The sequence below is a fragment of the Hemicordylus capensis genome, chromosome 3 (genome assembly GCF_027244095.1).
Source record: "Hemicordylus capensis ecotype Gifberg chromosome 3, rHemCap1.1.pri, whole genome shotgun sequence".
Lineage (NCBI taxonomy): Eukaryota > Metazoa > Chordata > Lepidosauria > Squamata > Cordylidae > Hemicordylus > Hemicordylus capensis.
Window position 1 is genome coordinate 264,646,634 of NC_069659.1, and position 13,328 is coordinate 264,659,961.

Genomic DNA, 13,328 nt, shown 5'->3' on the forward strand with positions numbered 1-13,328 from the left:
TATTTTAAATGTAATTTATAAATGTAAAATTCATCTGTTTCTGAGATCACCAGGTGCTTGAAATTTTTCCACCCTTGCCCACACCCATCCCAAATGGTAGATACTAACTCAGTTTATGTGTTTTTATTTTTTCACTTTGAACCAGTATCCACCCAGCCCAGAGGTGGGCAAACCTTGAGCTGGAGGGCCACATACTTGCAATAATTTGAATGTTGGGTGGCAGCTGCCACCCCTATTATCTTCCTATTCCTCTTATCAGGCGACGGCCTCCTCCTTCTGCTGCCACTGCTGCTTTTTGCCTGTGTGCCTGCTTCTGCAACTTCTGGCTATGGCTTTTAATAATGCCACGATGCAGGTGGCCTCATTATAATCCACTGCGGCAGTTAGACACCTAGCCGCACAGGCAGAAGGCAATGGAAGAGGAGGAGGAGGCGGCGGTAGTGGTGGGGAAGCAACAGAGCAGGTGGTGGCAGCCAGGTGACGCAGGCTAGAGGGAAAGGGCCTGAGGATCACATCCGTAATTTGTAATTTGCTCACCCTAGCTACTAATATTAACTTAGGGCATGGGCTTATCTGCTGGTTCTCCTAGATATCACGGAATGTTCACATCAGTGTCAGTTTCTGCTAAGAAAGTGTGGCATTAGTATGGCAGTTCTCCATGCAATCTGCAACAGCCGGTATAATTTAACAGCAATGAGATGGATGAGACACCATCAGAATACTGTCCTCTTTTCATATATAGCTCTTGCCATACTGCAGGATCAGGAAAGCCTCATAAGGCAGTGTTATACAGCAGGTCTTAATAAATCCCTGACACCAGGGAGGCATGGTGCCTATAAATTTAACTGTGGCACCAAGACAAGGATATTCAGAGCTATAGTTATTTAAGAAAATCTGTATTTGTCCCAGGCAGCCCCGCTTCTGTTCTGTTACTTGTACGTGGTATAAAAGGAAGCCCATTTACCCTCCCCCTCCACTGTGTCTGCCATGAAGTCTGGTAATTTTGTGAAGTGTTCACTGAATGGCTTCTAAATTTTGGGATTGGCTTCTAGAGTCAAAGACAATTTGTCATGCCCTGTTATACACTGAGCCTGGTTTTCTGTGAAGTAGTGTACACAACCAGATTGTCATGGATAGTGGATTGAAATCTAGTTTGGATTTTAACGTTTCATCCAAGTGGAGACATCTGTTGTTAGATGAAGTATCTGAACAAGTCCAGCTGCTTCTATACAATTTGCTTCTAAAACTATCTAAATATCTAAAATGTTGGCAACATTTTCTATTTTTAATCATTCACAATCAGTGCCTTATATGCACATAAGCATGCACACATTTTCTTCCTTGAAAACTTCAGAACTGAAAGCCCCGACATCAGTTTAATGGCTATATCTCTTATATTGTAGGTGAACACTCTTATATTTTAGGCACACATGGAATACAAGTTTAATTGTTTTCAGTGAGATAAACAAAATGTATTATGTGTGTTAATGTTAGTATAGTGGCATTTCCCCCCTATACTATTTCAGAACCATGTTTTAGGGCTTATATAAGGGCAAGAAGTAAGGTCACAAAGGAAATCAAACCCTGATGTGAATAAATGAAACATGAGGCCTACTGACTTTCTAAAAACATTTTTAAATAATATTCTCTAAGGTTTCATTTTATACTGAAGGCCACTGTAATATGTTTTGGAAGATGGTGTAAGGTTTCCATTAAAGGGAGATCGTACTTGCTAGTTTCTGTACCCAAAGAGGAGTAGGGGAGATGGAATTAGAGCTTATTTAACAAAGGGTGGAACACAGTTTATATATTTTATCCAGTACTATAAAATAGTAACTTGTACATTAAACTTTTATTTTAAACTTACACTCTTCCTACTTCTGACAAGGAAAACCACAGAGTGGCTTTAGATGTTAATCACATATACAGATAGAAGCACGTAGAGATAGAGTCACTGGGTGACTCTGGGCCGGTCATGTATCTCTCAGCCTAACCTACCTCACAGGGTGTCCCTCCCTAAACCGAGTCAGTTCCACTGAATTCAATGGGGTTTACTCCTAGATAAGTGATTATAGGATTGCAGGCTACCCCCGGGGCCCGGAAAAAGCCATGTGGACAACCAGTAATTCTTTGTATTGTGTGTTTTCTGCATTTTTTAAAAAGAAAAGCCAGTTTTTCCTGTCTGATGATGTAACAAGTTAACAATAATACCTGCTAGGTAGTAGTATTGTGGTAGGATATGTGTTAGCTAGCACACAGCTTACTTATCTCAAATGCTTTTGCCAGTGTGTTAGGTGGAGGCCATCTTTTAAGCTTCTGTTGGAACTATGATATCCGTGGATTCAGCTGTAATGTGGAACCAGAGTTTATTTCATTTAACTATTTATGTGTTTATTTTAATAAATTTGTATGCCGCCCACTACTAAGATATCTAGATGGTAACTATGGTTACTTTTACCATCCAAACCTGTGACATATCACTAATCACAGTTTATTTGGGCGCTCTAACCAAGTTACTTTATTAATTGTGGCTAGTCTAAACATAGTCAGGACTTTTGTCTAAGCCTGGAATCTTGGCTTGTTTGACTCCTTCCTCACAGGAGTGATGCTTACAGAGATGCTAGCCCAGAGCAGCTGTGAATGGCTGCTCCAGGCTGCTAATGCTTTTTGCTGCTTCAGAGCCAAATGCAGTCATGCCTAGGTCATCCATTTGTTCTCTTCCTAGTAACATTTGCTTAGATAAGACCACTCTTCCCTTAAAGTGCCATTACCCCTTGCTATGGCAATTAAAGGAGTCTAGCTAACACCCATGCAGAAACAAATTCAGATAGATTACAGTCATCCTTTCCTTCTTTGTGCCCTACAGCTAATCACAAGGGAAAGAAATAAAGGGTCCAAACAAAGTAATTTTATTTGAAATTATATTATTCTTTCTGAATTATTTTACACAGTTATATCACAGTGCTCCCACTCTAATAGTTGCATTTCACAGAAGTTAATCACTTGCAAAGTAAATATAGAGGTGTTCTCATCAATGAAGTAGTCTGATGACTATCTTTCAGGACAATAGGTGTTCACCACCACTCAGTTATGCAGGAGCCACTGCTCTCCTCCAGGGTGGAAAAGAGTGACCATAGCAATCCGTATTATGTTTCATTAACAGAATAGATCCCCTCAGAGCTTCTGGGGCTATCTATATAGGACACATATAACACAACAAGTTCCTTATACTTTAGTTGCCTTCAGTACTGAGCCATACACATCTATCTGCTCTGCCTAGCATGGCATTGCAGAAATGGCTGTCTACCATGGCTTCGCGAGGTCTCTTTCTTTCCCTTGATGAATCATGGGACTTCCAGGCAGGGGCATAACTATAATAGGGCAAGGGGAGACAGTTGTCTGGGGGCCCACTGCCTTGGGGGCCCCCCCTGAGGCAAATCATATGACTGACTCCCCCAGCCATGAACCCACTAGGGATGGGCCCGGACCGGTCCGGAGGCCATTGAAAAGGTCTCCGGACCAGTCCGGACCTGAGTGGTTCAGTTCGGGGGTGAGGGGTAGCTTTAAGAGCGGTGGGAGGGTTTACTTACCCTTCCCGCCGCTTTCCCGCTCTGGTGCCGTAAAGTTACGAGTAATTGGGGCAGCAGGATACCTCCCTGCCGCCCCTTCCCCGATGTTGCTCTAAAAAAACCTCCCAGTAGTCCTTTGCGCGCGTGCACGTCAGAGACGCAAAGGACTACTGGGAGGTTTTTTTAGAGCAGCATCGGGGAAGGGGCGGCAGGGAGGTCTCCTGCCGCCCCAATTACTCATAACATTACGGCGCCAGAGCGGGAAAGCGGCGGGAGGGGTAAGTAAACCCTCCCGCCGCTCTTAAAGCTACCCCCCACCCCAGTGCCGGACCGCAGTGTGGCGGTTCCGTGCACACCCCTAGCACCCACCCGGGCTTCCTTCAGTTGTATCCATCCTCCAAAATTGATGTGAGTGTTAAGACCTGGAGCTACCAGAACAGCATGGCTTTCTCTAGTACTATTAAATGACTTGCATCATCCACAATTTACAAAACCTTAAAAAAATTAATTTAGGATGATGGTATATTGTGGAGGAGGGGGCCCATTTTAAAATCTTGTCTCTGGGCCCACTCCAACCTTGCTACGCCCCTGCTTGCAGGAGCACCCTCTCTGCCTCTAAAACTCAGGCAAAGTATTGGGCTGACTCTCAGTCAGGAGTACTCTAACCTATAGAGCACGTATAGGAGAAACTACAGAACGAGTTATCTGTAGACAGTCTAGCAGAAGAGAGTCAATACCCTGTGTATTGGAGGTGGGGAGTGTGATCCTGGAAGTCCCATGATTCATTTCTAAGGAGATGGTAAAGTAAAGGCATGACCGCACTGGTAGGAGAGGAAGCCAAGAAGAATAGGTTTGATTTTTGTTGTGGAGTTTAATGGAAAGCATAGATACAAAATACTATATTGTGCATATATATTGCCATGAAGGCTGTGGGAAATTAAAACGTTGACTAGTGTCCTTTGTTATAACCACAGTATACCGATAACACCGTATTGGTTTGTTCTGTTCATAGAAGTACTGAGCTCTACTGAACCATTAACATAGTGAGCATCCATTTTTCAGGATGCATGAATTGATGCAGCTCATCACATTTGACTCGAATGATCTTTCAAACAATGCTTAATTCTATCTGATAACATTATGCATTTGTTCTTTCATTTTGTCCCTTGCTCTTTCTGCCTTTAGTGTTTATATTGTGTCTAATTTTGATTACTTGTTCGGTAAGGATTAGCTTTATTCCATCTTACAACGTTGTGTATGGATATGGTATTGTATTCATTAAAAACAATAAGCACAAGTCTGTCTATCCAAAGGGTTTGAAAATAGATGACCTTAGCACAGTGCTCGAATTATGGGAGTGGAGGTGGAGGGGGTCCTGGCCCCTTATTTTTTGTGATCTTCCTCTTAGGTACTATTTTAGAAGACTGTACGGGCCTGTGATTTACCTAAAATTGAGGAGAGTTATAGTCTGTGGATTTCTTTGCAGGCCCCTCCCCCGCCCTTTTCTTTCATAATTTGAGCATTGCTTTAGCAGCATTTATTTGGGCTTCAAATTTAGAGCATAGTTTTCCTCTTTAAAAACTCACAGTATATTATGGATTGCACTCCCCCCCCCGTATGGCATTAATTGCAAAAAATGAAAAAACAACTGAAATTTTAAAAAATGATTTTCCTTCTTCCTTTATTTAGTCAGTGACAATCCTCATGGGCTATGTTCTTGTGTTAATGACGATAAAAGGAATGTTTCTGTGATGATATTTTTAAAAAGAAAAAAAGAATGAATTGTGCCCTAAACATTCTCTCCATAAAACTGCACAAAGTTTTTTTTAAAAAAAAATTAATGTAGCCTTTATACAACACTCCTACTGTAGTATTAAAGCATTTCCTTTGAACTGCAGTTTTTGTTCTACATTTTGGTTACAGTGCTATTTCAGTGAAGTCAGCCAACAGGCTTACAGGGCTTTTTGGCCCATGTCCACTCACAGTTTTGTTGGCAGCTCTACTTAGTTCTGCCTCTCTCTCTCCACTTCACCTCTGCTTCTGACAGAACGATCACCACACAGGCCTATCCTACAAGCCGGCTTACCAGCAAATACTTCTGCAATTGTTGGGGGAGATGCAGAGTTCGTCTGCAAAGTCTACAGTGATGCTCAACCTCACATCCAGTGGATAAAACACACAGAAAAGAATGGAAGTAAATATGGACCAGATGGATTACCGTATCTGACAGTTTTAAAGGTGAGCCTTTGTTGTTGTTTTATTTTTTTAGACAATGACTAATACATTTTAGAACATTAAGAAGATTGTTGAGTAAGGCCAAGAGTTTTGAAACTGGGAAACATTTTTTTAAATGATCTAGAAGCTTTTGTCCTTGCCAACGCATAAATATGCTGGAATATATAGTTGGTTTAAACAAAAGCAAAAATTATTTCTGCCTTTCAGCTTCCAGAAAGTCTTTTACTCTGCTGCAGATTGTTTGTTTATTTTTCAGACATCATGGTAGTTTATTAAGAGAACTCTGATGCCACTATCTTGACATCACTTGAGATTTATTAACTGGCAAAGAGAGTCCAAAATAAACTAAAGAAAGTCTACTTTGTCTTTGATGTTAAGAGGCTGGGAAAACATTAAAGGTCTTTCTGTAATGACCATATTTGCTGCCAAAGAATTGGCAGTGCTGGCTTTTCTGTATGTCAGAGATAGCAAGATGTCAGCTTTTCGCCACCCTAGTGTGAAATGTCTACAGGGCAATTATTTTTAGGATTGGCAGCCATTTTAAAGAGTGTCTTATTTGCCTGATTTCATTACAAAGAAGCAGCTCATTTTAAAGTAGTGTTCTCCTGCAAAGCTAAGTGGTAAAGCCAAGAATCCAGTGAGTTGGCATCCTCAGCTGTTTGCTCAATTAGTTCCATCTGTTCAGAGCATTCTCCATCTCAGTTTTGTAAGAAATAATTTTTTAAAAAACTTAAAAGTAGGTGTAGTGTTTTAAATACTAGTGTTTATCCTGGCTGACATCCAGACTAAATTACTCATGAGTAGCAGTCCCACTTAAATGAATGAAAGAACTCATCATTTAATTTTGGCAGTGCTAGTTATGAGCTATTTAATCTAGATGTACCTACAAGACTTCTTCAGGTGTGTTGGTGGAGGGACCATGTTGGTGTCTACATGTGGGGCAGTAGTTACATTGTTCTCCTATGTTATTGGTCTGTTCTAGCATTCGGGGATAAATAGTTCCAATGCTGAAGTGCTGAAACTGTACAATGTGACAGAGGAGGATGCTGGAGAATATGTTTGTAAGGTCTCCAATTATATAGGGCAGGCCAACCAGTCTGCCTGGCTCACGGTTCTGCCAGATAAAGGTAACAATGTCTATTAAAGAAAACTGGATGTAGAAGCTGGAAAAAATTGGTGCTTTGGGACTCTGCAGGCAGCTTGTAGGATAACTCCGTGACCTTGGTGTATTTGTAATCCTTTCTTGGAGATGCAACTGGTGTTACTCCAGTAGCCATGGAAAAATTCCCACAAATACTGTGTGTGTGTGTTTATTAATCTGTTCTAAAGCCTTTTTGTGTGTTTTCTGTTTTTCTTCAAGGTTTACATTTTTATTCACATATATTTCTTGTTAGCATAATCTTTAGGATTATTATTTGACCAGTATGAGTCTCCTTCAGCTTTGCACTGTTGATTTATTAGTCTTTGATTTATCACCTTATTTCTCATGAGGTGTTAGTCTGGAAGTCATAGCCGCCAGTTGGAACTGGAACAGATCCTGAGTTGTAATTGCATGTTCAACATGTTCTGGATTTCTTCCCTGCTGGTAGCAGACTGAATATGAATTCATATCGATCCAGTATTACATATCTATGACCACCAGATTTATACAAACACTTTACCAATTATTTGCGGTCTTTCATGGACCTTGCTAATAATGTGGTACATTGTAGCTACGTGTTAAAATAATCACATTAAAACCCCTTTCAGATTGCAAAGCAAAACTTATATTTGATAGATAAGTTAATTTGTTCCCATTTTTCTCAGTTATTTGGCATGCATCTTCAGTTTTATAGATGTCTTATTGCTTTAAATTATGTTACAAGACAGAGTTAAAAGCTGCTGTGCTGACTGCTCCAGGCAGATATTGTTCCATTTCCTTGTTTTTGTCCTCTAAATGAGTTAAGTCATGCTATGTTCATCACAGAGTAACCATACCCAAAGGTGTGCACAATCAGCTCCCATGAGAGTTTGTGTAGCATTATATCTTACTGGTCTGGGTAGTCTATTTCAACCTGTCACGTTTAAAAAACAATGTAAAGTGTTTAGACCCAGTTTTCCCTGTGCAAAGTTTTGCACACCCTGATCACCCTACCTTATGAATCACACTCACTAGGATCCACATGTTGATTACAAGTGGACAAACCCAGAAAATAATGTAACCTCATGTTCGATCCACACAATCTCCTGAGGGTAGTAGAGGCTTGTTTTCTCCTCAGGCCTAGTCATCATTAAATGTAATTTAGTAGAAGATAAATTCTTGGGTCAGTGTTTCATCCAGGGTCCAATGAGCACATTTCAAAGTTTTCTCTGTTAAGTTTCATCTCTTCACTGTATATTTCTAAAATTCCCTTTTCTTAATTTCAAGGACATTTTAAGTAACATTGCAAACTCGCCTTTTTGTGTTCTTAATCTTTCTCTATGTTTATACTTCTTTTTTATTCAAACATTTTGTGGATGAATTTTTCCATGTTGTTTGATTGCATGCGTATTTAGGTGGTGAGTCTAGGTTTGGTGAAGGGTGTTGATGATTCATTCTTTTCTGAGGTGAACTGTTGGTAATTGTCCTTTGGTTGAGGGCTTTGTGGATGGGATCTCCCCACGGCTGTGGATTGTTGTTTCTTCTGAAGTGCCAAACTGCCCGTGGTTTCATTTCCCATCCACAAGAATTCCTAAAATGTCTAGCTTTTCTCTTGCTTCCCTTTTTTCTAGGCTGCCGGTGTTAACACCACGGACAAAGAAATTGAGGTTCTCTATTTACGGAATGTAACTTTTGAGGATGCTGGGGAGTATACATGCTTGGCGGGTAATTCTATTGGGATATCCTTTCACTCTGCATGGTTGACAGTTCTGCCAGGTATATACTGCTATCTTTCAATGGTCCCCCCCAACCCTGCTTCATTGTTGATTGCTGCCAAATTAGCACAGCTTCTGATTCAGATATGGGCTTGAAATCTCCTTTAAGAGAGTTTTTCCAAATAATGCTGCACTTTAGCTTTTAAAGTTGAGCTAAAGTGCTTTCAAAATTCATTTAAACATTCTTTATCTGTTTTATTTATTACATTTCTGTACCGCCGTATCCAAACGCTCTGGTCGGTGTACAACAAAAAACAAACTACCATTTAAATTTATTACATTTCTATACCACCCTATCCAAAGGCTCTGGGTGGTGTTTCAATGGTCATTATCATCTGAAATATTGTAAAAGGCTTTCTAATGACATTTAATGAGACACCTAGTGTCAATAATCATAAACTTCTCACTAAGAAAGAATTTAGAATTCCGCTGGGAAGTTTAGGATTTTTAAGGTTTTTAAAGTAACGTGTTATAAAAAGCCTCAACCCAGTCAAATTACCTGGGCTTACTTTTGTATCTATGAGAATTTGCTGCACTGAAATCTGAATACAGAAGCAGGTTTTTTTAAAAAAATATATTTTTAAATCAACTTGGTGAATCCTTAAATACTGCATGTTCTAAGCACATGGCTAGCTAATTTGCTTTTTCTTCTGCAAAGCATGTCTTGCCATGCTCAGATTGATGTTGTTTCTGTTTTTAGCAGAAATACACATTAATGTGTTTAATTGCCTGAAAATGTGTCAGAACATAGTTTTAGATGTCTGCACTAACAAAGCTTTCTTGCTTCATAACTCTTTATCCTAATGCAACTGCCTTGATTGTGTCTGTGTGTTGTGTGTGTTTGAGAAAACTTGGACAGTTATAACTTGCTGGTTGATATATGTTAACCCTTTTTAAAGGAAAATGTTTGATACATGCATGTGTACATTGCAAAATTATATTGTCCACTGAGTACTGTATTGCTCTCTATGAATTGTATAATGATTTCTAGGTCACTCCTATCTCTTCATGTATGAGACAACACACATTTACTGCCTTCCTCCTTAACTATTAACTCTTGAGGCTTCCAAGATGCATTCATCACTAAACGTGTAGACAGTGATTAAAATTCCTGTTGCTTCTGCTTGCAGTGTTTTTTTCCGGTTTTGCAAGTACTTAAGGACCACTCTTAATCAATTTGCTTGAATGACATTTTTGATTAACACAAGATGAGATATAAGAACAAATTTCAATCTGCACCTCTTGAAAAGTGACCAGTATTGTTGCAGAATGCTGATTATTATTATTATTATTATTATTATTATTATTATTATTATTATTAATATTAACAGTTTAAAGACATACTATGCAGAATAATAATCCCGATAGTGCTTTGCCATAACTTTATCTCTCTTGCTAGTAAATAAATATATATTTAAATGAGCGGACTAAAACTCTTTATTGCAGTGTAAAAATAATGTAATAATAAATAATAAAAGTAATGTTGATATTACTCGTCAATTTTTTAAATTCAGCAATAAGCAAGGGACTGTGCATTGCATCAAACTGATAATTGGGTTTGAGCAGTGCAAGCAGTATTGGAGCATTTTTCTCCAGAAACAATTCCAGTGAAAAATACCTCTGATATCGGAAACCTACTTTATATCACACCACATCATATTTGTGTGGTATCAAATAGGTTTAGAGAGTAAGGGCTTACTTTTAGAAAAAAAACGTCATATGCAAGTAGAAATGTGTATCCAGGGAGTTTAAAAGCCTTATTTAGAATTTTGTTTAGAAAGACATACATTTTTGCTGCTATCATAAAACCTTGCATCTAAAAAGCCTGTTCTGATCCCGTGTTATCCTAGCAGTTCCTAATCTACCTTCTGCATACCCTTATTCTGTTTGACGGGCTAAGTGATTCGTGTAGTTTATCACATTCCTAGATCCAACACACATTTGGCCAAAATGGAAGCCGTAAACAAAAATCAGATTTGCCATTCTGTAATTTCTCAAAGGGTAAAACATATTAACACACCCAAGCTCAAGGTTACTTGACATGTGACTGCTATAATGATGTGAACATAGCCATGGGAATCCACTCTCATTCTACAGTTTTAAAAGGAACTCAAGGATAATTTGACACTATAGTCTCACTGATTTTTAATGAGAATTTGGCACCTAATACGTGTAGTCACTTTTGAGAATTCTGACCCAAATGAGTGAGAATACTTGCAATATAAGACTATTCCAGTCGGATTCTCAGTAGAAGTATTTGGATGCCTAAGCCAGCTAGTTCATACCTAAACTTTGTTATGCTTTGGCATCCCATAAGCCTTGCTTTTCATCTAGCTAATTCAGTGCTTGTTTGCCTTTCATTGTGTGTTCAGGTGGCTCACAGAGTTAACTACAATGCTCTTGAAAAATTATTTTACTAAACCTGTCATTTGCTGCAGGCCAAAGATTGGGAGATTGGGATAAATATTTATTCATCTGGAGTGAATTATGTGCCCATTTTCCTGTCTCGAGCAGCTTGGCTAAAAGGAAAATTAGAATGAGGAAAAAAGTTAACACAGGGATAATTCAAAGGTGCAGTCCTTAATTTAAAGTTAAATAGGATCCGCGATTAACACCTCAGTGATTGTGTGCAGAGGTATCTTGAAGGGTATACTTAGTCAGGTTAAACAATTTCTCTGAAAAAATGGTTGCATTGAGATGACTTCAACAGGTCTGCCAATGCAACCATTTCCACGCTGTGAAAATCTTCAGCATTCTGTATGTTGTATCTTTTTTCTCATTTTTTTAACTTCATGCTGTACTTTGTTGTTTGATATGCTGTGCTGGTGATTTGATTTTTGCTGCATCCTATATCTCTGTTATGACTGTTCCTCCTTCAAAATTGTGCTCTAGCTCCTATAGAAGACAGACCATACCCAACACCCCCAGACTACCTGGAGATAGGCATTTACTGTGTAGGGGTCTTCCTAATTGTCTGTATGGTGATACCCGTCATCATGTGTCGCATGAGATCCACCACCAAGAAGCCGGACTTCAGTGGCCAACCTGCCGTGCACAAGTTGACCAAACGCATTCCTCTGCGCAGACAGGTAACAGAAAGTAGATAAAGAGTTTAAAAAACCTATTACCCTTCCCATGGAAAAGCCAGCCAGTAAATACATTTGTAGAAGTGTTTCGGGGTCAGTTCAAGTGGCATTTGATGGGTAAAAAAGATGCCCACCAACTGTGAGTATACTTCTCCCTGATTTGGAAGCTCTGAGCTTTGGGCCAAAAAGAATCATGTAGTGATTGAATAGAGAGGGGAGGGATCTCTGCACATGAAATGCAGAACAAGGCTATTCCATTTAATATACAATCAAGAGGATTCAGGTTGTGTTGTTGCAGAACCTGGCATAGATTCCTGAAATGGATCCTGGGTTGCAATACCAATAGCTAACCACTCAAGCAAAGTGCTGCCTTCAGGGCTTCCATAAATTATTTAATGTTGGAACATAAACTGTTGAAGTTGAAAAGTTGAGGAAGACATATGTACCTTTTAGTGTGAAGTAAAAGTAGTCTTGGTCGTATAGTAGAGTACTTAAAAAGTAGAACAGTCAAACCATAACATTTGCAGGTGACTTTCTTTGAGCCATAGACGATAAGATTAGTTGCTGCCACAGGCATAGGAGTGGAGGGAGTGGCACATATTCTTCATTTGACTAGAAATAATCCAGTTTGCTAAAGAATCTAGATATAGCAACAGGTGCTGCAGGGAGGAAGATTCCATATATCAACAGCTGTTTATGCATTATTTCAAATGATTATATATTGTTTTATTTATAAGGATCGCCATGTTATGCAGCATTATGAAGATGGAGCAAAAGCTTTTTGCCTCATAGTATGCATGGAGGAGGGGATGGAGAGGCAACTTTCACTCCTTTTCCCTCCCTACAAAAGTCCTTTTCATTGCTATGAATGTCCCTGACAAAACCCCCAAGGGCTTTTGTAGGCAGGGGAGAGGAGCAAAAATCACCTCCCCACCCCCTCTCCACATGTAGCAAGGCAAACCTCATGTGCAGCTAGTTTTTAGGTTCCTTGCCTGAACAGAACCCCTGCTCCTCCCTTGTAAGGCTGTGTAACATGTCTGCCAAGGAGCCATCTTTTCCATCACTACCACAGTGATAGAAAAAGGATGTCCCTTTGTGTGTTGCATTTTCTGTAGAGTGTGAGAGAGAGACAAACAGGTGGTCTCAAAGAAATTGTTATTTTTATGGAGGGAGTATCAGGCAGAATACTTTCAGTAAACTATAATATATTTTCTTTTAATTTTCTTTCTTAATACTTTTCTTTTGTCTTTTAATTGGAAATACATTCTTGAAAAAGAGGATGTTTGTTAGTTGTCACTTATATTGGGGTTTTTAAATTTTATTCAATACAACATTATTCAGGTCCCTAGTATGTGACTCAAAGAAGCCCTTTGATGAATGTACTAGATACAATGGAAATATGTCACCCAAAATGATAGTTTGAAAAATATGATATGAAATATGATAACTTTTCACTTTGACTCATTGTTGAAAAAGTGAAGATTTTGGAGAACACACCAGGAACTACAGAACAGTTAAGCAAGTAACCATGTCTTTGTCATAG

At 39.2% G+C, this 13,328-nt stretch overlaps 1 protein-coding gene across 7 annotated transcripts in view; it reads left to right on the forward strand.

Annotated features, from left to right (window-relative positions):
* The window catches only part of FGFR2 (fibroblast growth factor receptor 2), a 179,940-nt gene that overhangs the window by 121,669 nt on the left and 44,943 nt on the right, over positions 1–13,328 (forward strand). For 5 of the 7 annotated variants that reach the window (XM_053307770.1, XM_053307769.1, XM_053307773.1 and 2 more), the window contains 3 exons: positions 5,617–5,807; positions 8,556–8,700; positions 11,592–11,794. In XM_053307770.1, coding sequence (XP_053163745.1) covers positions 5,617–5,807; positions 8,556–8,700; positions 11,592–11,794 — 539 coding nt within the window. The remainder of the gene's footprint in view (positions 1–5,616; positions 5,808–8,555; positions 8,701–11,591; positions 11,795–13,328) is intronic. The other 2 variants (XM_053307771.1, XM_053307775.1) reach the window with 1 other exon arrangement.